Genomic DNA, 21,295 nt, shown 5'->3' with positions numbered 1-21,295 from the left:
CCGTCAGATTTGCCGTCGAGTTCGGAGCTCAGAACACAGTTACAGAGCGATTTCAGTGTGGCAACCGCCCGTGTGCATGTCTGGCAGCGGCTGCAACACGCACCAACACGTGTAGTGCTCATCGAATCAGACTGTTGGATTCGAGCTCCCTACTCGTTCTCCTTCGCAATAACCGATATTCACATCCTTGGATAGCCACTTTCGCGTTAGTGCAAAAGAAAAACCTACTTACCAAACCGGGGGAAGTGTCGAGCCTAACGGTAACATTTCCAGCATAACCTATATTTGCTTTTAATGAGTTTTCAAAACTGTTTTGTAACGAGGGGTTCATCCTTGGGTTCAAAGAAGGTAAATATTGGGATCAAAGAAGGTAAATATTCGTATTCTTCCTAATGTTACAATGGGATGTACTGGTAAGCATAAAAATATCAAGCATGGAGGCGGTTGGCGGTGGTCCGATGGCTTTACCACGCGATTCTCTCGTCGATGCGGCCTGGAAGGCGCCGCATCAGGCGCGCACGGTGTCGCTTCCACATGGCCTTGGTCATGGGGATCTTGGAGCCAGCCACGATGTTGTTGATGGCGTTGGGCGCGGCCAGCTCTGCTGGAATCTGTACGGGCGGTACGACTACGCGCTTAAGCTTGAGGAAACTAAAACGAGAGCGCTGATACTGTGAGGGCGCAGCCAGCAGCAGGTCTTTGAGACTTTGTGCCTCTTCCGGCAAGGGCTCTTGGTTGTTGCTGCACGTGATCAGAGCGGGGTCACTGGCACGTCGAATCTGTAGGATCTTCTTGGCGGAGGCGCCAGGCGAGCCGACGGGCGTGGGCTGAATGCCGCGGAAGAAGGAGCTCTTGCTTCCCGTACTGGTGGCAACCTGCGTTGTCCCGGTCATCTTCGATAATGAAGCAGAGAGTATGTCGCCAGAACTTCTACGTGGCTTTTCCGAGCCATCTGCGATTCAGTATAAGGCTAGAATTGCAAGAAGGTTGCCGCGCGCATCACTTTGTCTTTAACTTCAAGGAGGAGACGCCTCGGATAATTAATGCTTGTTAAGTGAAATTATCCTTACTGGCTGTCAGAAAAGGAGACAAACTTGTGGTATTTAATGAGTTCAGTTTGATATGAATTGAGAGCGGGGCGAGATTAATGCACAAACCATCCTGTGTGTACCACACCACAATTATCCACTTCAACAAAATCTTGAAACGTCGTTGTCCGTTGCTCACCGGAAATGCACCGAAAAGCATTGGTTGGCGATAGTTGGGAGGAAATCGGACGCTATTGCCCGTCGCCGCTACTGACGCTATTGCCTCAAGACCAAACTCGCATCGTAGGCAGTAGCATGAACAATCTGGTCGAGGCTCATTGTGCACAGCGTCGAAGATCTATCATGACAGCTGGCACGTCAGCGCAGAATGTCGATGGGCTCAGCTGCGAGCTGCTTCATCGATTTAATTACCTCGGTGACATGATATCTTTACGAGAAGTACCTATAACGACGAATATCGAGTTTTGACACAGAAGGCAGGTGGCTCGCAAATGAAGGTCGCTACCGCAACGCACTGGTAGCCTTATACGCTTCATGTAGCGTTTCGATTCCTAGTTTGTGATATCAAAGCTCCGTGCTTGCTCATAATCCATTGTGCATAATCGTAATCGTTCCACAACACCTATTAAGGCATCTCCCCAGTGTCAGTCGTTGCGAGGAGGCTCGGCATGCTACTGCAGTGCCCTCCCGTCGACGCTAGTCGCCTATAGCTGCCCATACCCGACTGTTCAAGCAGCTTTGCGCTCACGCGCCGAACATCTAAGTTCTCCAAGCTGGGACTCACAATAACGGAGCGTTTGGGTGTCGCGAGGGGCCTCTCGACCGCTGGCAGTGGTGCTAATCGTCGCTGCTGTGCCCTCCTACTCGCTACGGGAGTTCCAAGCACTGATGGAGGCAATGCTTGGAGACGCTGTAGTAATCAGCGTCAACAGTGTTCACACAATAAGCAATTCAAATGATAATTCTGCAATAGTCGTGGCTTGGTACATACCTTGAGAGCGTTGTTCCGAATGAAAACCTGCTCGAGTGCTTGGAAACGCATCTCTTCTTGATGCCTAGTGGCCAGCGCAGCAAGTTTAGCTTTCTTCGTCATTGCTTGGCGGTGTCTTGATCGTCCTGGTGATGTGGAATCGCCGCTACCTGAAAGATTTTTCTCCTTAAAGTGTTTTAGCTCCGCGAGATCTTCCTGGATTGATTGCGACGTGAAGCTGGTAATTGAATCGAGAATAAACCGTCGTCTCTCCATCGACAACTGCGTGTTAATCTCAAGGAATCCCGAACTCTGGTGCTGCACTTACATACAATAAATCTCAGTTCGATTCACTCCAAAGTAACTGAAGCCGTACCTCCATTTTCTTCGTGAGTTGGTGAAACATCACCTCGTGCTTCTGAGGGTTCGAATCCTTGTTGTGTCTAGTATGCGGTGTAAGAAAATCTACAAACTCCTGGAAATCGATCTGTCCATTAGAGTCCTTGTCCAACTTGCTCACAATCTGCTCGATCTCGCGTGTGTCATTCACAATGCCAATGGACAGCATGGGGTCCTCCAGCTCTTCGACCGAGATCTTTCCCGACCCATCCGTGTCCAGCGCATCAAACCACTGACGAAGCATGCGTTTCTGCTCCCCAGAGAATTGGAAACGCGGTTGCTTAGCATGCTTGGTCAGCCACGCGTTCTGGTCATAGCGCAGTAGCTGCTCCTGCAGCTCGCGATGCCTCGCGATCGCATCCACCGACGGAGCCGCTGATAGAGCCGGCTCGGCTTGCCACCACCATCTTTCCTGTTTGGCCTTCTTCCTAGCCCCGCCACCACGTCCAGCCACCGCCATCGACTACCTTGGTCGTAATAGTGCCCACCGACATCTTCAACTATATTTGTAGCCATGTGACGGTTCAAAGTTAATGCTACTTACGCGTCACTTCTAAAGCAAAAATAGAATTGCAGCGAAAGATTCATAAAATTTCATGTTACTTCACAATAAAGCTTTGAAAAATGAGCGCCATGAAGCGCGATCGCGAGTGGGAAGCGTCAGCTTCGACCGGCGATAACGCCGCCCCTGTGGCCGATGCGGACTCTAAACGGCCTCGCACCTCTACGCCGACATCTGGGCTGTCATTTGATGGTGTTTCCGTCTTTCACCGCCCCGTATTAGCGTCGGAACAGAGTTCTCAAACACACCCCATGGCCGTCCTGGATGCAATTCGATCCAAGCTACAGAGCACCTCCGATCCTCATTTACAAGCCCGTCTTCTGTTGCAATACAGCTCGGCTGCGGCCTCTCCAGGCGCGAAGACTGCAGCGGCCATCGACTTCCTCTTCTCGTTCTTACAGCAGAATCAGACATCCCAGACCGACAGGAATCAGACCAAGGACGCCGGTAACAACGGAGCCATCGTCGTAGGCGCCATAGTACGCGGACTCAGACAGCTACTCGCTGTCAAGGCTGCTGTGGTGGAACCCATGATCCAAGTGGACGCCATGGGCGAGCAGCTCATGCAATGTATGAGTGTAGGGGAAGACTTTAAGCTCCGTCGAGACATGCTGCGTATTGTCGTGGACTGCCTCATACTCACCAAGAAATACAGGCAAGCGAAAACTGTGCTACACACGTGTGTAAGGGATCACGACGCCGGAATGCAGGCCATTTGCCTGCGTGGATATCTGAGACTACACGATGCAGGACAGAGCTTTGATGAGACAACTTCTACGCAGACTGCAGTGGACCATTTCGATCGATTAGCTGGCTTTGTGCTGTTTGCACAGAGTGAGAAGGTGAGAGTGTTGGCTGCTCAAGTGATCGTGGCGTTGGCGGACCAACACTCACAAGATGAAGTGGAGAACAGCAAGTACTTTCCGTCAGCAGCTAATACGACGCTGTTTCTACCAGAGAAGACCTTCTATGTCTTGTGCATGGCAGGTAGCGATGCGTCTGAAGTAGTACGAGCGGAAGTTGCACGGTGTTTGCGTCGGTTTTCCCGTGTGCTTGCGAGTGACGTCGTAGAGCATGCTGTGGTTAAGACACAGATCGATGAGGCTGTGGTGGATGTAGCGCCAGAGATCGTGGAGATGAATACGCGTCGCATGATGTCGAGTGGCGTGTTGCTGTCGCTTTTGGAGGATATTGACGTGGATGTGGCTGCGGAAGCCTCGCGTACTATCGCCAGATTGGCTGAAGTGTCTACAGCTCCTGACGCTGGTACTGCGCGGTGGAGTCAGCGAGCGTTAGAACGTGCTATCACAGCCCATTTCGACGTTCTTCCACGTGCAAATATGTCCTGTACATCACAACTATGCCAAATGTTGGTGAACTCTTTACGCCGTCTATTGGTGTGTCGCCACAATCTTGAAACGAAGACCGATTTTACGATTTCTAGCGCAGATTTGAGCTCGCTTTTGCGAAGCGCTGTATCGGATGCAGACAGCGCCAAAGCCAATGTCGTGGAGATCTTACTGGTGCTACAGCATTGCGACTTATCAAGTACTTGGGCCGTTCAGCGAGTCGTTGACTTTATATTGGAGACAACAGCTTCCTCTTCGTTCGACAGCATGTCAGTGGACAGCGATGACGAGGACAACGTCGATTGTTGGGAGAAACAGTTTGTTGATGCAGTACGAGATCTGGGGAAGAAATGCTCAGCTGTGCTGAAGGTCGATGTTACGCTGACAGACCGTGTGAGGCAAGAAACATCACAGAGTGGCCAGCATCATCTCGTGAAATGCACGGGCAATGCTTTACTCGCACACATTGACCCTACACATATCGATAGCTTGGAGGCCACTAGCAAGCCTACTTCTACTGAGTCTACGCTGTTCTTTCTAAAGAGTTCATCCCCAGCACCACGTTGTGCTGGTTCTCACACATTCAGCGTGTCTTCTCAAGCGACAAACTCAATGGAGGTCCTACGAACGCCCCCAGCGGACGGGGACATCTCTGCCTCTCTCAAAGCGGTAAGCTCCCCAGCTTCAACTATTCTTTCACGTGGCTAATATCTCTGTTTGATGTGTAGGTCCAACGCCTTCGGACCGCATTTACAAAGGATGGGTTGGCTATTTCCTTCCGCCTTGCAGATCTCCTTGTTCGTCTACGCCAGCACGTGCATTCTTTCCCCGATGCCTCAACTGTACCAGCCCCATCACCACTGAAGTATGTGTCCATGTCGGCCATGCTCAGCACTAGTCCTAGTGTCAGCTCTACACACACGCCCAGTAACAGTGGAAGCCAAGAACACAAAGAAGCGGAAGCCTTCGCAAGTCTGCAGCTACCAACTGACCTGCAAAAAGGCTGCCAAGAGATGGTTGACGTCGCGACTGAAATCTACGTGAGAGCCTTCGCTCTGAGCTCGTCACCTCGCACAGAATTACTCCAGGTATCTTTCATACTTGCTAGAAATGGGTACTATTCGGACTAACACACCCCTTTTTAGTTGATCATGCTCGGCCGTGTAGGACTCGTGCTCGCGTTGCTGCAACGCTCCTCCGACAGTCTCCTGATAATTGAAAAGCTGCGGTGGGTAGCGAAAGAAGCTACTCGGTTGCGTCTTCTGGTCGATGACAGTCAAAAAAACGATGTTTGGTTGCCAACGCATTTGCTGTCTGACGTTAGCTCGTTGAACGATCTGAAGCGTGCGTTCGTTGCTAGCGTTCGTAAGGCGTGGCCCACAGCGCTCATCGAGGCTGCGATTGCTCGTTGTACACCTGCAACTGATGGATCTGGTGTCCACTATCGCCGCCTGGCTACTGCTCATGCATCGATTGTAGAGCCGACTGACACGACTGCCAAGCCGGAACCTCGAGAGATTACGGCGAATTGGCCGTTTGAGCAGCGCGTACGCTTCGTCCTGACAAATACGCGGGATATTACGCAGATATACGTCAAGAGCATGCTCCCCAATGGCGACGTTGCCTACCATCGTGTCCCGACAAGTTGCATCCGTGCTCAAGGTCCACGAAAGCACTCAGTCGACCACACGATCTCGCTGACTGTATCGCCGTTCTCGGACCCAACAGCATTCACGGTCGCAGTGTGTCTGGGCCACCCAACACTCCCAGGAAGCGTCAAGGTAAGTGAAATCTGCGCCACATTTTGTGAAAACGAGTTAACCAAGTATTATGTTGATGCCACAGTTAAGCCCTGGATCTGGAGAGATGTGTCCTCATATGTACGTAGAGATATCCTCCTCTGTTCGCGTACCGATTTCCCACCGTACAAGCTCCACACTAAGGCATGCGAGGTCGACTGCATGAATTAGACTGGCACTTTTTAAAGTGCTCTAGTGGTGTAAGAGTTCGTAGAGCAGAATGGCTGAAGCAACGCTGACGTTGAGTGAGTCCACGCGAGTATCTTCGTCCGTAGCTTGACCTATGTCATCGTAATGTGAGCTGAATGTACTAAACTAAACTATTGCTACACTTGAGCGTACCTGGGATGATGACAACGTCCTGGCAGCACTGGCGGATATGTTTACGAAGACCGCGATGTTCATTGCCCTGTTCGGAGCAATGGTAAAACAAATAAGGGTCGTACATTTTATGCTGCACGGACGTGGCAAAACCTACCATGACAAGGATCGTCGGCTGGCCATCAGAGAGTTTAGTAGACGTGATGGAGTTGGGTCCACTGCTAGCGCCAACGACACGCCAGCCGAGATCTCCACTGATCGCAAGCATTTCATGCAGGTTCCTCGCTTTCATCAATTTATCCTGTAACATTCCATTGCTCGTCAGAAATTATATCATCAGAATGAAACATTTGTGAACGTACATTGGCGACCATCACTTCCAGAGCACCGACCGAAGCACGCGAGACAGCAGGAGACAATGGAGCAGTGTTCCGGTCACTCACAACAACTGCTGAACAGCCCAAGAAGTGCGCAGAACGGAGGATCGCTCCAAAGTTCTGCGGGTCGTGGATCTCGTCCAGCACCAAAATCACAGGCGATCGTTCCGATTCCGTGAACTCTGCAACAGTAAATAAAATCAATAACAACAAGATAAACCACACAATGACCATTCCTCTCCAACCTGATGGCTCTGCAGGGACGAACTCCTTCAGTTGAATCGGAGCAGCGTCCAACACAACTCCCTGACCAAAAGATCACAAAAATTAAATATAACAATCCGATCAAGTTCACTCCAGAGGTCTCTCTTACCTGATGCGGCTTGTCGCCGGTGATGTGGTTAAGCATCCACTTGCTTGTCGAGTGAATCTGTATGCCATTGGCCTCCGCCAGCTCGTGGATACGCTCCAGTGCACGCACGTCCGCAGCGCTTTTCTTCTTAGGACGCTGGCCATCCAATAACGATCGCTCCTCGCGCACATACAGCGCGTGGGTGTCTCGGTGACCGCTTTCTAGAGCCTGCAGCACGCTATGGATGCCGTAAACACCCTCTCCAGCTAGTTGCGGGACGTCCTTGCCGTCGTTCGTGCGCGTGAGCGGTGGGCGCTCGTTGTCACGCTTGCGGCCTCCCCCACGGCCTCTTGGAGGACCCCAACGCGAAGGTTTAGCACCACGAGAACGTGATGGAGATTGCCATTGACCATCGGTGGAGAACAGGCACACAGACAGCAATCGAGGCAGCGTGGACGCCGCGCCACGGCTCAGCAACGCTGAGGTCCGCAACATCGCGACGTAATAAAGTTACAGAAGCTTCGCATAATCTATTAAATCTTAAGAGGCAAATGACCAACACTCACATTACTGTTTGCAATCTCTACAGTCAATTACCTCGTTTTCGTCATGAATGAATTTATCATAATTTGAAATTATATCAATATTGAGGATAGAAATGACCTGATTAAAACAAATCCAAAATATATATTATTGAAGGTAACTAGATATAATTGAAGCAGAGTACTGTGGTTATTATTCCCACCAATCGCACACTGACGACGTCATTTTGCTATTGGAGCCCAAGCATTAACGGAATCAAGCCCTCACCGCCATGGCCGACTCCTTCCCCGCGTGTGTGCTGTGCTGCAATGCCATTGACAACGCGTCCCGCTTCAACACTGTGGGTGTATGCAACCACCCTGGCTGCTGCAGCATCTGCGCGTTGCGCCTGCGTCAGCTTCTGGGCCAGACTTCGTGTGTCATGTGCAAGACGGACATGCCTCGCGTCATCTGCATATCGAACGAAGAGCAGACCTTCGAGTCCTTCCAGGACTGGGGGGATAATATCGGTCCCTCACACGTGTTTGACGAGGCCTCGGGCATGTTCTTCCTCAAGGAAGACTACACCAAGCGCATCCGTAAGCTACGGGACCCTCTCTGTAAGAAATGCGGCAAGAAATTCGCTACAGTGAACGCTCTCCGTACGCACGTGCTGGACGTCCACGGTGTGCAGTACTGCAGCATTTGTCTGGAGAACAAAAAGGTGTTTTTAGAGGAACTGGAGCTGTTTACCAAGGACCAATTGAAAAAACACAACACAAAGGGGAATCCACACGAGGGATTTATGGGTCACCCGCGGTGCGACTTCTGCTTTTCAAGGTTTTATTCCACCACGGAACTGTACGAACACTTGAGAAAGAATCACTTTGAGTGTGATATCTGTCTGTACCAGCTGAACGTGCAGAACCGATATTACAAGGACTACAACGACCTGGAGAACCACTTCCGAGCTGACCATTTCTTGTGTGAAGAGCGGGAATGTCTGGCCAAGAAGTTCGTCGTCTTCAAGTCGCATCTGGACCTACAGGCTCACATGACAGTGGACCATCCGCATATCAAGACGAGTCGCAAGATCGACGTCCACTTTACAGTCCGTCGGGCGTCCCAAGGAGACGAAGATGACTTCCAAGATCCGAGATTATTCGACCAGCAGAGCTCAGGGAACCACACGATCAATGTGGCTGATTTCCCGTCTCTCTCTGGATCGGACAGTGCTGCTGCAGGCCCGTCATTCTCACTATGGGAGAACCAGACGGTCTCTCATCGTCCTAGAGCGGAGGACTTCCCTGCGTTAGCCTCAAGCTCTTCCAACCAATCTGGATCGACGTTCCGCAATGCACTGGCACCGCCTCCTTCAGCTGCTCTACGTGCTCATATGGACAACAACGGATGGGAGTATGAGAGTCCGGACATGGCTTCAGCCGCTGCCGTTTTGGGCGCCAACAACCCGCTGCTTAATGTATTGAAACCTGCTCGTAAGAACAACAAAGGCAGGAAGAAAGGTCGGAAATCGGGCGGCTTGGAGGAGAAGCTCGCCACTCCTGTCGTTCAGGAAGAAGAGGAGTCAGAAGAGGACGAACTTGAGGGCCCTACGCCGTCCAAGACGGCCGTGGTGCTCAAGATCCGCCAAGTTCTGGGCAGCGACGCCAAGTACGAAGTGTTCCGCGAAGACTGCAAGCGCTTCCGCATGGGTGAGACTCAAGTCCCGGACTTCTACGCCAAGATGCGTGATATGTTCTCGCCTACAGATTTCTCGCAGCTCTTCCTTCCACTCATGAGACTTTCTCCTGATAAGGAACAAGTGGATACATTTTTTGCATACCACAAGCAAGTAAGTAAACAAGCCAAGTCCCAGGGATTCCAGGAGTCCCAGTCCAAGCGTAACAAGAAGGCTGCTAAACAGGCTGAACTGGAACAGAAGGCGCCCACACCGCGTCGTAAGAACCAGCGACAGCCACCGCAGCCGTCGCAGTCTGGGTGGGGCAATGCTCTTAAGGAGAGCGGCGTCAAGACAGGTAGTGGTCGCAAACCAGCTGCCATTGTGCACAATACGAACATGCGTGCAATGTTAGGACGGGATACTCAGCCTACGACCCAGTGGAGCTCGTCTGGCAGCTGGCAAGCGCCTCCTCCTGCAGCATCCAGTGCGTCTGCGTACCCCGCTCTGGGGCGTACCCCTTCGAGTACCAAATTCCAGAGTGCTCCTAGTGAAGCCTTTGCTAGTCTAAGTGTATCGTCGACTCCATCGTCTGGATACGGCGCCGCAACTTCGGCGTATGCATCCACGCCGACGCCAGTGCTGCGTCAGATGACGCCACCTCCTGCTGCGCCGAGTTTCAAGGCTGCAAAGAGCGATTTCCCTGAACTTCCCAAGGCTGGGAAGCCCGTTGGAGTGCAGCCTGTAACACGCGCAACGTGGGATGATCAGGTGCAGGCAATCGCGCAGAACCGCGCTTCAAACGCTCCTAACGGAGGCCGTGGCAATGGCAAGAAGAAACAGAAGAAGAAAAGCATGACGCTCCAGGAAATGGCCATGCATTTCGGTTAAAATTGCGGTTAAAAACTTCAATAGAACACAAGGACCCTCTAGCAGTATGGCTTCCATTGTGCAGCTAGTTAATGCCCAGGTGTGCCATGATCTTGTCGAGCTTGCTCTCGATCGCTGCTAGCCGTGCCTCGACGTTGTTGTTTCCGTTCTCATAGCCTCCAGACAAAGGCGTCTGACGTGGCGTCGACGGGGCCGAACTACTGCTGTTATGTGCAGGCGGGACCGAGCCACCTCCGGATTTCCGCGCTGCAGCCTCGCGGTTCTTGCGCATAATTTCTGCAAAACCTCCGGCGCCATTGGAGGCGCTACTAGCACCACCACCACCACTACTGTTTTCTCTCTGAATACCGGAGCTTGGCGTCTTCCTTAGGTTGCCTCCTTGCTTAATAGCCGCCATCATGGCGCCCATGCCGCCTCCTCCGCCCATAGGGGGACTAGCAGCAGGTGCAGAACCTCCGGAACCAGATCCAGCGCCAGCGCCTGCTCCGTCGCTGACGCTACCACTTGGATGACCAGCAAACATCGTCTTCTCCACTGTTTTGACCTTCTTGAGCTTGGTTCCCTGCTGGATTTGAGCCAACAGACCGCCCCTTCCTACCCCTCCAGTTGGAGCTGGAGTCGAGGAAGAGCTCCCAGAACCTCCGCCAGAGCTGGATTTGTGGTGCTTGGGGGGCGTTTTACTAGAGGACCCGGAAGGTTTGGTCCATGTCGTCACTTTCGTCTCCGGGTTGTAGTAATATTCCTGCAGGCAATGAAAATAAAAAATAGTTAAGCGTGGGGGCGTAGGGATGTTATGATACGCAATCACGACGTCAATTGGCAACGTTGGATGGCGTGTGAGGTGTCATTCAATGCGCCAAAGCAAGGGGGTTATGGAGAGACAGCTTACCTTGCCATCCTTGGTCTTGTACGACAGCCATGGAGCGGGGAGCGGCATGGTGACGTGTTTACGCTTTCTCCCTGCAATTATTCTGAGAAAAACGTGAACTTCACTTTAACTGTGAAAGACCCAAACGGTTTACTTATGAGAGACCCAATACAAGGTGAAGTTCAAATATGAGGACCCAAATAAGTTGCACATAAATTCAAAGAGATCGAAGGTGAAGCGAAAGTTGAAGCCAGGTTTCTTCACTTGTGAAAGTGAAAGAAACCTGAACAGCTCAACACTAGCGATATGCCTGAGCCTTTGACGCCGGAGCAGCAACAGCACGTTGTCTGGTGCATTCTTCATTCGCCTCGGTTCCGATTTGTCAGCTCGGGCAAGCTCAACTGGACTGCGTTGAGCAAGCAGCTCAAGTTTGACCGACGCATGTGCATGACGGCATGGCACAAATACCAAGAGCAACATGGTCTTGCTGATATTCCAGCGGTTCAGCCTTTTCCCAATAATAACATGCGGGAGGCGAACCAGCCGACGTGTGGGCATGCCATCACACCACCTGCTGTCTCGGTGCCTGTAAGCCCGCCCCAAGAGCAACCTCGTCCTACTCCAACCCCGATCAGTGTTGCGGTGGAAAGGATCCCCACGGAATCTCTAACTCTCGAGGAAATCCAGGATAAAATCTGCTCTCAAATGGATCAGACAAAACAACGTGCGTGGGCTGCATACTCGGAGTTTAGCAACGGTGTTCTGGCCAGAAAACTGGTTCAATTAAATAAAAGAGGCATTGATGTCCGAGTGTTCCTCCACTCGGAATTGGCCACGCTCAAGGCGAGCGCGTGGGCGATCTACATACTGCGAATGGGAGGCGTGCAGGTCCACGTCTTCAATCAAGACGGATCCTTCGTGTGGAAAGCTATGATCCTGGACGATGTACTGATGCTCGGCTCTGCCGACATGACAATCGCCGCGTTCCAGGACAATATCGAGGATCTGTGGTTTATGACAGGCGCGTTTGGTACGTTCGTGTGATATTGTAGGCGCTTTTTGAGCCAACAATTGATTCACCCACATTGTTATATACAGTTGAAAAAAAGTACACGGAAACGTACAAGAGACGCTGGGATATTCTCTCCGAGGAGTTCACCAAGCGCTTTGTGCTCGTCAAGGACCCGGTGACGGCAGAATTTGACGTGCGCATCATAGCCAGTATCGAAGACGATTGCGTGCTACACCCCCATCTATCCACACCTTGATTTTACAAGGCGTCGGGCTATATCCGTCTTCGTAAACTGATTGCATTGAGCGCAGTAGGCTTCAAGAGAAAAAAAAACAGCAACAAAACTCCAGCTGATAGGGACGAAATAGTAAATTGTTGGACTTGCTGAGTAATGAAATTAAAATACGGACACTTCAACGCTGTCCCTCGAAGCATTATGGTTTAAAACTTGTACTATTCATGACTTTGTTGCCGTGTTCATTATCGTGGATTGTTAATATTTTTTTTTCTTCAATGTAAAGCTCAAGTTGATTTGAAACGTGGATTTTGGAGGTTTGTATCTGTCGAAGTTGTCTGCGACAAGGGACTATGTACTTCAAACACTCCGTTGGCTCGTGCATACCTGACACTTGCAATGAATCAAATATCGGATTCTCTTAATTCAAGTCTATATAAACTATCTGACCTAATTCCAGGTCATGTTCGAATACGACCCAAGAAAAAAAAACTGCCGACGTCAAACCTATGGGTTCTTTTGTTGTTTCTCGCGCCTTCAAACAAAAAATGTTTTCTTCTGAAGACGCAATATTTTCCGCTACTTGTTTAGGATCCGCCGTGATATTGTCGAGGACCTTAAGGAAAGCCTCGAGGTGGGTTTTGATAGCAACAGCATCGCGGTCGAACCGGAGTAACCAATTTAACATAATCCTCTGGTGCAATCTCATGTCTCTGCATGGAGGTAAACCCAGCAAGAATTTCGAATGCTTGAGCATTTTTCTTCAGTTTTGCCGTCAGTTGCGAGACAAACCTGGTAACGTCAACAGGAAGTCGATCTTTGCCCCGCTGCAGCTCCTTGATAAGTGCAGTGTCGACATCAACCCGATGATTCTTCTTGAGTCTCGAGATAAATGTATCAACTTTGACAGCCACTATGTCCGGTTGGTGGCCTCGGAGCGGAGATGGCGACCACCGTTGCCAGTGCTATTGATGAGTGTGTAGTTTCTCGGCACAGTCGAAACTGGTGCCGTACGCACCGAACATGGTCACGAGCAGAGCTATAAATATACTGAAGCGCATGGTAATTACAACGACTGGAATAGCTTGAAAAATATATCACGAGCGCTCCTCTACCGGGTTATACGTTGCGCAGATTGCGAAATGAAAAGGCAGTTTGCACCATCTAGTCATTGGTTGAACAGCACCAGATTCTGGTGATAATGAGCACAATGAACATCCGCTACAAGGACGCAATCAAATCCACAAATTCGCTTTTACAGTAAAAGCTCACAAAGGGTATCAACATACTGTACACTATATTGTACTGCAGTAGTATTACACTGTATTACGTGCGCTTGTCTGAACAGAAAAAAAGTGGGCGAATTGACTATTAGGGACCTCATCAGACTGGGATAGGAATTTTTGATTGGATCAGAGACGAATCGTAAGACGATTGTCGGTTTCGTTTTCACCAATACCCTTTCCACCCTGGAACCTCCTTAAAATAACCTCAGTACACGGATCTTTTCACACCTGTCCGCCAACAACTCGGTGGACGCCTTCGTCGAGGTGTGAGATGCAACTAGATTTTTTTTAAAAAATATATTACCCAATGTCGAACTCAATTAATCTGAAAAGTGGATTTTGGGATTTTGTATCCGTCGAAGTTGGTGCGCTTTCCCTTGGGTAACTCTTGACGAAGAACCTCCAGACCCTTTTCGATGTTGTAGTGATCGAGTTTTACATGCGACGCATACGTCTTAGAACCTTCGGAGCTAGCCGTACTGTTCATCATCTTGTGGAAGTAGCCATATGGTGTGCTCTCGAACTCGCCCTTGGACCAGAGTTTCACGTCCAGATTGTCGGAGCGACCGAGATTCTGTCCATTCAAAGATGGAAGATCTCCCCCTCTTTCGTTCGACATGCTAGCGCCGTTCCGAGCAATCGTGTCCTCTTCTTCGCGTCGACGAATGACTCGCTTCACTGGATCGTCCACTTTCGCTCGGTGGTTGATGAACTTGGCGTCACTCAGCGGATTGTACTCGCTTGCAATGATAATATCACGAAAGAGTCCACCTTTTTTGTTAGTAATATCCAGGAACTTCTGATATGCTTCAGCTTTTTCATCACTATGTTGTTTGCCGTCCATGGTCTGAACTTTTGCCAATATAGGGTCGTTCAGCTTGTGGAAAACGTCGTTGGTCCATTCTTCGTGCATCCGAGAAAACTGACGAGTCTTGGACTGCTGCTGTAGCTCTAATTTTTCAAGTAACTCCTTTGCGAGGATTTTCCCGTCCTCCACTTCTTGCTGGAGCTTTAGAAATTGACCCTCTTTCTTGCTTTTCTGGCGCTGGATGTTCTCCGCAATGGTCTCGGCGATTTTTTTCTGCATTGCTTCTTGCTCTTTCATGTACAGCTCGTGCTTCATGGTCATTCGTTTCTGTACGAATTCAGCTTATCAATTCAGAAAGAGAACAAGCAGTTAATTGTTTGGATGGATTCGTACCATGTGCGTCTGTTTTGACAGTGTGGAAGCTGTTATTTTACCCTTCGTGTTGGCAGGCGAGGCTGTCGAACGCGACCTATATTGATAGATAGTTACATATCAATGGCGAGGGGATTCTACACACAATGATACAACGTACTTTGACGAGAGAGAAGAGTTGCTCAGTGCACTTTGTCGGAGCTCCTCAAAGTGCTCCGAATTGTGTACACGGATGCTCATACTGGACAGGAGACACAAAGTTTCTGCTTCAGTTGCACGTGTACCCAGTCGGCGGACGTCCCGATGCAAGAAACGACGAACTTGTTGTCGAGGCAGCAGATGAGAATACACTTAACGCCCCAGCGCTATATTTATCATCGAATAGATGCTAGAACTCCAAGAATACCTTTTTGCTCGAGCACAGTTATGAAAAATGCTGCAACGCACGACGCCGTTCTAAGATGAGTAGCGTTCTCCACATCCTCGTGGTCAACCCTTTGTACAAGGGATCGCTAGTCAATGGTCTTGTATCATTCGAGCCGTGTGTCGCAGTATATATCTAGCTGCGATCCTGATCATGAACATAGCAAGCGATTGTCTGTGTTTTTTGCCCGAAAGCTGCTAATATCACTTCCAAATACACAAAAAATAAGGTTGCATGGACAGCAGGGTTTATCTGACGTCAGACGCTCAGATTTCGAGCACTTTCACACGTGGAAATAAAAAAGAAAACTGGTTTTGGCAGAATAGTTATGTTTTGCGGTCGCGCAAACCACGGTTCAGTCACTGTACAGTGTGGGTGACTTAGACTCTATAAAGCAAACGCATATTGAGTGATTCAATACAGGTGTACTGAACAGACTAATTATTATACGGTAACCATTAGCTACTTCAAAATGATGCGATCATAAAAAAGATTTTGGCAAACGGAGCGAGGCCGCGGACAAGAACTACATGTAGATCAATCACGAGTAACACTGTATGCACTAGCTCGTAGATCAAGAGCCTGGCGACTGCAGCGTCTTCTACAGGACCCAGCATTAAAAAGAAAAATAAAGAATCGAAAAAAATAAAGTCGCTAAGAAATGTGTTGTTTTTGGCTACGTGATCTGGTCATTCGGCGGTGTTAAAAACCAATGCACAACATGCAGGCACTACTGACTTCACGTATTTCACCGAACCAAATTATCATATCTCCGTCCCAGACATCGAAGAAGCTTGTATACATCGCTGACGGTCAACTTTCCAAAGATATCGCCACCACGATACCGGTGAACTAGTGGAGGTGTTGCGACGCCTACAGGTTCCTGTTTTTCGCGATTTCAAGCAACTTGTTGGCCTCTATTTTTAGACGCAGCAGTTCCGCCATTTTTTTTAGGATCCGGCATAGCACTGTCGAGGGCCTTAGAAAGACCGTTCATGTGGGTAATGACAGCGGCCACATCGCTGTAGACTGGAGTAGCCAATTTAGCAGTTCTGTACTCTGCGATATCTTTTCTCCGCGCAGTGGTCAATTCAGCGAGAGTTTTAGAGGCTGGAGTATTCTTCTTCAGCTTCGCCGTCAGTTTCGAGGCAAACGTAGCAACGTCACTAGGCAGTCGATCTTTGCCCTGCTATAGCTCCTTGGCAAGTGCATCGCCGATTTTAACCCCATTACTCTTCTTCAGTTTCGAGATAAATGTATAAACTTAACGGCCACTCTGCCTGGATTGAAAACCTCCGAGCGGAGACGGCGACCACCGATATCAGCGCTATCGATGCGCGCGTCGTTCTCGGCACAGACGAAACAGGCGCAGTACGTGACGAACGTAATCATGAGTATAGCTATAAAGACGTTGAAGCTCATGAGAGACTTATTCAAGTTTGACGGACCTTAAGCGTTTGTTGCGTTGTAATGACACTGCACAATTGCGATGTGAGATTATTTTTTATTTGGGCAAGTATCCTCTACAGGGTACCATCTTATTTTTGGTAGGTGGACAAGCAGGATTAAATTCTATTAGTCCACATTTCTATCTTTAAAATAATTATGCCTAAAATTGTAAGCTCTTCCGTGCTATAGCGCGGAAGCGCCAATCAATGGAGATATGCTGGTTACACTGCGCGACAGATCACATCGGACACCCACTTACGGTGCTCTAGCGCCGTCAATACTGCGAGTTAGGCCATATTATTTAGATATATGCGAGTTGTTGACAGTAGGAAAAGCCTAGTAGCGCTAACGAGCGCAGATTCGGCCGCTGTGGGGGATCTCCAATACAACTTTCCACTTTCAGCTCCACGACAGATCAGATCGGACAATACAGACTATACAAAAATCAAGTATATTTTAAAGCTTTGTAAGTCATTCTATCTCCATTCTCGGCAACAACCGCTAAGCAGCGACGCGGCATTGACTCTACCAGTGACTGCAGCAAAGCGAGAGGGATGGAATTCCAAGCTTCGAATAGGGCTTCTTTCAGATCACACACCTTGTCGAATTGCTTACCGTTCCTGTAAACGCACCGGCTCATTATTGACCATAGGTTTTCAATAGGATTTAAGTCGGGTGACTTAGACGGCCAGTCGAGCACCTTGACTTTCTGGTCCGCAAAAAAGTCCTTAGTGCGGGCTGAGGTGTGGATGCTGGCATTATCTTGTTGGAAGATATAGTCTAGACCGTAGTTGGCATGTGCATAGGGAAGCAAAAACTCGGACAACGTGTACACATAGTCGTCCGAGTTTTGCTTCCCATTCAAAACCACCAGCTGAGACTTTCCCCGCCCACTAAATGCAGCCCAAACCATTACCGATCCTCCCCCTGCTTGCCTTCTCTTGGTCCTTTGGGGAGGACGGCGTAAGTCCCTCCAATATTGCTGAAAGCCGTCGGGCCCATCGAGGTTCCATTTCTTCTCATCAGAGAAGATAATGGAATCCCAATAGGACCCGACGTCTTTCAGCAACAGCTTCTCCGTTGCCCACGTGAAGCGTGCGGCCATGTCTTCCGGCTTCAGCGGAAGCGTGTTGACCATTTTCGTGAAGACCAGCCAGTCGACCCACAAGAGGACGCGCTGGATGGTCCTCACGTGCACGCCGAGGCCCAACTCGGCTTTCAACTCCGCCACCGAGTGCTCACCACGCAATGCAGTGCGCACAAGACGCCTGACCTCGCGGTCTGTCAGTGCTGGGGGCGCTCCTCTTTGTTTGGGGGGCTTCGCGGTCTTGCGTGCCTTGGGTGGAGGCTTGGGAGCCAGTGCACGGCAGATGGTGTCGGGGCTGCGGCCGAGGCTGCGCGTGATGGCGCGCTTGGAGGCTCCAGCCTCCCCCTCTCTCGCTCGGTTAATGGAGGCTTCTTGGTCTTCAGCATCTTTTAGAATGAGCCATGCACTCCACGCTCATGGCAGCCACCCACCAGGTACACGCGCTGCAGCCACAAATTTTCAGCTTTAAAACATACTTGATTTTTGTATAGTCTGTACTGTCCGATCTGATCTGTCGTGGAGCTGAAAGTGGAAAGTTGTATTGGAGGTCTTCCACAGCGGCTGAATCTGCGCTCGTTAGCGCTACTAGGCTTTTCCTACTGTCAACAACTCGCATATATCTAAATAGTATGGCCTAACTCGCAGTATTGACGGCGCTAGAGCACCGTAAGTGGGTGTCCGATGTGATCTGTCGCGCAGTGTATACCCAAACTCTTACATATTTTTTTGTTGCAACTAAACTGGGCGAAAATTGGATTCGGGGTCCCTTTGGGACTACTAATGGTTTGTATCGCCGGCAAATGGTCAATTGTTTTTATCGGTGAATCCTGAGTGAATAGGTTCAAAAGGCGCGTTGTATTGTGGAAAAATACTCCCAATGGAAAGCGACTACCATGGATACCCCGATTCACAACTTCAATGTTCGCATCGGTTCGCAACAGTGTTTTGACAGTAGCCATGACTACGATTTCCGTCAGTTCTCTGATGAAGTAAGTAAGCTTGGTGCTATCAACTGTGATCTTACCCCTGAGCTCGTAAATGGTCTTCTCGACTATCAGACGTGGTCGCTAACTAACCGTATGCTAATTGCCGACGTCAGTCGTCTAACGGAGAAGGACGTACCCCAGGCTACTCAGATTCAGGGTGTCAATGCTGGTTACCAGGGTGTCAATATGTTGGTATTGGTTATTAGCGAGCAAGAACTAACCTACGACCGTCTATCGGGTGAGGTTCTTGATTTCACTACGGCTTAACCCCACTGTTACCGGAATTCGGCCTCTGAACCACTATGATTTCGTCGTAACTTACGACGGGAAATATATGCTAGGGTTTGTATAGAGCTGTCCTTTTTCCACTGGGGAAGAAGCATAATGTCTGAGAGGTTTTATCTGTCAATGTCGTATCACTTACGACGTACGATTCCTAATGAGCAACGCAATGTCGTAACTTTCGACGCTCATTAAAAAGGCAGCCGCTGTAAGTGGGATAAAGTCGACAGATGGAAGATCGTAGAGATTTGATATCCACAAAGCATGAACAATACGGAAGGAAACGCGCAGGTAATCAACGAAACGCAAGATATCATTCACGTACTTGCTAGGTATGATTCATGCCACTCACTATCCAATTTGCACGACTGCAGTCTCGCACTAGTCGCCTTCTTCGTTGTCAGCGGCGTCACCGTCCTGAAGGAGCTCACGTCGTGTCCTCTTTCGCCGACCTGCCTTCCCTGGACGCCGCAGAACCACGCGCTTACCGAGCGCCTCAGGGATCGCGTCGCCCCCACCAAAATCTTCATGCCATATCTGAAAGCATGTCTTGGCGACTCCGTTGTACTCCAGCCGCGCTTTCGGGCACAAGAAGCACTTGGCTTCGCCGTGCGAGCAGTCTTCGCAGAAGAACCTCGTCTGGTACGACTTCTTGCGGTCTCCTCGAAGGAGGACACACACTTTGCACGACCGTTGCCTCCGCTTTTGAACGCCCGAGACCGTGACCCAATCGTCAAACTGCTTGTGTGCATGTGATGTCTGCCGACGGCGCTTGGGCCGGGACTGCCCAGCTGGCAAGGGGGTGTCGCTCGTTTGGGTGATGAAATCTTCGGGCTTCATCTGCAGCAACTGCTTGTGGAGCGTATTCATCCAGTCCCCTCTCAGCATTGGCGCCACCCCTTTGATTCTGCATGCCTCCTTGTGCGAAATATAGGCGTTCACCAGACCCATATCCACGAACCCCATGAACAACGACTTGTAATACTTGCGGAAGCGGAACGAAGTCTGGATGGAGTAGGATTGGAGGCGGAGTTGATCATGCACCCTAACTCCCCCCATATATCTCTGGTAGTCCGACACCAGCTTCGGGCATGTTACCACAGTCGGGCCCACCTGCCTCACGTTGCGATTGAGATTGTCTTCAGCCATAGATACCCCTGTAGCCAAGTAGTGTACCGGTTTGCGATCCCACCAGGAACACGCAACCATGGTGGGGACCGCAACACAGCGTGTGAACTTGAAGCTGCCCCGCGCGATTCTTCTCGGCCGGCTCCTGCTCTTCTCGATCACTTGTTTGTCGTACCCGATACGGTTTGTCACAATCGTCCCAAGAACGTAGAGAGACATCGTGAGCAGCTGGAGTGCCAGCGCGACCGACGAGTAGAAGCGATCGATCACAATCAAGTGGAAACCACTCGTGTTCTCTTCAAGCAATATCCTCATATTCCGAACGACTGCTGCAGCACCCGTCTTGTTATCAACTTGTGTTCTCTCATCGTTTTCCCGAGCTCCTAGATACACTTCAAACCTACGGCGCAAGTTACGACGTTAGTGCAGGAGATACGACGAAGATGTCGTAAGTTACGACTTAAATTTACAGCCAAAAAATTCGTACCGGTGACAGTACGCCGTCTTGGAGTCGCAGACCATGACCATCTTGGTTCCGTAGCGGTGCGGCTTATCAGGCATGAACATGCGTGTGGTATTCCTTCGTGACGTGGCTGGCAGCACCCCTTCATCAAACGAAAACACAGCAGGAAGAGACCAACCCGAGCGAAACCGTTCTGTCAGCACATCCACGACGGGACGTAGCTTCCACAGACGATCGCAAGCACGAGAAGCTTCGTTGTTCACGAAATGTAAGTCGCGAAGTATAGATGTGCACCGATTGCGGGCCATGAACCTCCCAAAGATACCTGCCGACATCGCCCCATCGTCAGTCATCGACCAGTGCCTGGAAAACCGCCGCTTGTGTGGACACAATGCGTGAGCCACCAGCAGCCCAATCGCATGCAGAATCTCGGATGGTTCGTACGATTTTTCAGCACGCAGCCGCCGCCGAAGTTGCGCCAGTGTCTCCGGTGTCGACGGGCGATGCAATCGTACTTGGTTTGCTCGCATTCTCGATGCGCGCGCTTCAATATGCTGCCTCCGGTAGCGGTTGGTCTCGTCCGTGATCTGCACCCACAATGTCTTCGGCAGAAAATACAGAAACAA

General features: G+C 50.2%; 9 protein-coding genes across 15 annotated transcripts; 4 read left to right on the top strand and 5 right to left on the bottom strand.

Annotated features, from left to right (window-relative positions):
- Positions 1 to 335: 335 nt before the first annotated feature.
- On the bottom strand, positions 336 to 964 carry PPTG_03553 (hypothetical protein). The gene has a single exon (XM_008896236.1). The coding sequence runs from the start codon at positions 891 to 893 to the stop codon at positions 465 to 467; it is 429 nt and encodes a 142-aa protein (XP_008894484.1). The 5' UTR covers positions 894 to 964; the 3' UTR covers positions 336 to 464.
- A 710-nt stretch (positions 965 to 1,674) lies between these two features.
- On the bottom strand, positions 1,675 to 2,911 carry PPTG_03552 (hypothetical protein; the record flags this gene model as incomplete). Its single annotated transcript, XM_008896235.1, has 3 exons — positions 2,396 to 2,911; positions 2,041 to 2,337; positions 1,675 to 1,959 (listed from the first exon to the last, which is right to left on the bottom strand). The coding sequence occupies exons 1-3, from the start codon at positions 2,876 to 2,878 to the stop codon at positions 1,675 to 1,677; spliced, it is 1,065 nt and encodes a 354-aa protein (XP_008894483.1). The 5' UTR covers positions 2,879 to 2,911.
- Positions 2,912 to 3,023: 112 nt separating this feature from the next.
- Positions 3,024 to 7,059, top strand: PPTG_03551 (hypothetical protein). Of its 3 annotated transcripts, XM_008896233.1 has the most exons (4): positions 3,024 to 4,998; positions 5,058 to 5,417; positions 5,475 to 6,110; positions 6,175 to 7,059. In XM_008896233.1, the coding sequence occupies exons 1-4, from the start codon at positions 3,043 to 3,045 to the stop codon at positions 6,292 to 6,294; spliced, it is 3,072 nt and encodes a 1,023-aa protein (XP_008894481.1). In that variant the 5' UTR covers positions 3,024 to 3,042; the 3' UTR covers positions 6,295 to 7,059. The 3 variants fall into 3 exon arrangements, with proteins under 3 accessions (XP_008894481.1, XP_008894480.1, XP_008894482.1); XM_008896232.1 differs by having other exon boundaries at positions 5,475 to 7,059; XM_008896234.1 differs by lacking the exons at positions 5,475 to 6,110; positions 6,175 to 7,059 and having other exon boundaries at positions 5,058 to 5,467.
- On the bottom strand, positions 4,985 to 7,710 carry PPTG_03550 (RNA methyltransferase, TrmH family, group 3). 5 transcript variants are annotated; one of them, XM_008896231.1, is made up of 8 exons: positions 7,200 to 7,694; positions 7,072 to 7,132; positions 6,812 to 7,008; positions 6,607 to 6,750; positions 6,471 to 6,537; positions 6,242 to 6,409; positions 5,958 to 6,121; positions 5,377 to 5,888 (listed from the first exon to the last, which is right to left on the bottom strand). In XM_008896231.1, exons 1-6 carry the CDS (start codon positions 7,671 to 7,673, stop codon positions 6,321 to 6,323), a joined length of 1,032 nt encoding a protein of 343 aa, XP_008894479.1. In that variant the 5' UTR covers positions 7,674 to 7,694; the 3' UTR covers positions 5,377 to 5,888; positions 5,958 to 6,121; positions 6,242 to 6,320. The 5 variants fall into 5 exon arrangements, with proteins under 5 accessions (XP_008894477.1, XP_008894476.1, XP_008894475.1 ...); XM_008896229.1 differs by having other exon boundaries at positions 4,985 to 6,121; XM_008896230.1 differs by having other exon boundaries at positions 5,958 to 6,409.
- A 225-nt stretch (positions 7,711 to 7,935) lies between these two features.
- Positions 7,936 to 10,469, top strand: PPTG_03549 (hypothetical protein). Its single transcript, XM_008896226.1, has one exon. It carries the CDS (start codon positions 7,993 to 7,995, stop codon positions 10,267 to 10,269), a length of 2,277 nt encoding a protein of 758 aa, XP_008894474.1. The 5' UTR covers positions 7,936 to 7,992; the 3' UTR covers positions 10,270 to 10,469.
- Positions 9,978 to 11,303, bottom strand: PPTG_03548 (hypothetical protein). The gene is made up of 2 exons (XM_008896225.1): positions 11,159 to 11,303; positions 9,978 to 11,011 (listed from the first exon to the last, which is right to left on the bottom strand). The coding sequence occupies exons 1-2, from the start codon at positions 11,204 to 11,206 to the stop codon at positions 10,334 to 10,336; spliced, it is 726 nt and encodes a 241-aa protein (XP_008894473.1). The 5' UTR covers positions 11,207 to 11,303; the 3' UTR covers positions 9,978 to 10,333.
- A 31-nt stretch (positions 11,304 to 11,334) lies between these two features.
- Positions 11,335 to 12,605, top strand: PPTG_03547 (hypothetical protein). The gene is made up of 2 exons (XM_008896224.1): positions 11,335 to 12,167; positions 12,236 to 12,605. The coding sequence occupies exons 1-2, from the start codon at positions 11,444 to 11,446 to the stop codon at positions 12,403 to 12,405; spliced, it is 894 nt and encodes a 297-aa protein (XP_008894472.1). The 5' UTR covers positions 11,335 to 11,443; the 3' UTR covers positions 12,406 to 12,605.
- A 1,369-nt stretch (positions 12,606 to 13,974) lies between these two features.
- Positions 13,975 to 15,090, bottom strand: PPTG_03546 (hypothetical protein; the record flags this gene model as incomplete). Its single annotated transcript, XM_008896223.1, has 3 exons — positions 13,975 to 14,805; positions 14,872 to 14,947; positions 15,011 to 15,090. The coding sequence occupies 3 exons, from the start codon at positions 15,088 to 15,090 to the stop codon at positions 13,987 to 13,989; spliced, it is 975 nt and encodes a 324-aa protein (XP_008894471.1). The 3' UTR covers positions 13,975 to 13,986.
- A 3,613-nt stretch (positions 15,091 to 18,703) lies between these two features.
- Positions 18,704 to 19,063, top strand: PPTG_03545 (hypothetical protein; the record flags this gene model as incomplete). Its single annotated transcript, XM_008896222.1, has 1 exon — positions 18,704 to 19,063. One exon carries the CDS (start codon positions 18,704 to 18,706, stop codon positions 19,061 to 19,063), a length of 360 nt encoding a protein of 119 aa, XP_008894470.1.
- Between the last annotated feature and the right edge of the window lie 2,232 nt (positions 19,064 to 21,295).

Source organism: Phytophthora parasitica, assembly GCF_000247585.1.
Source record: "Phytophthora parasitica INRA-310 unplaced genomic scaffold supercont2.4, whole genome shotgun sequence".
In the NCBI taxonomy this organism is placed as follows: domain Eukaryota; phylum Oomycota; class Peronosporomycetes; order Peronosporales; family Peronosporaceae; genus Phytophthora; species Phytophthora nicotianae.
This window is presented reverse-complemented; position numbering and strand designations above follow the sequence as displayed.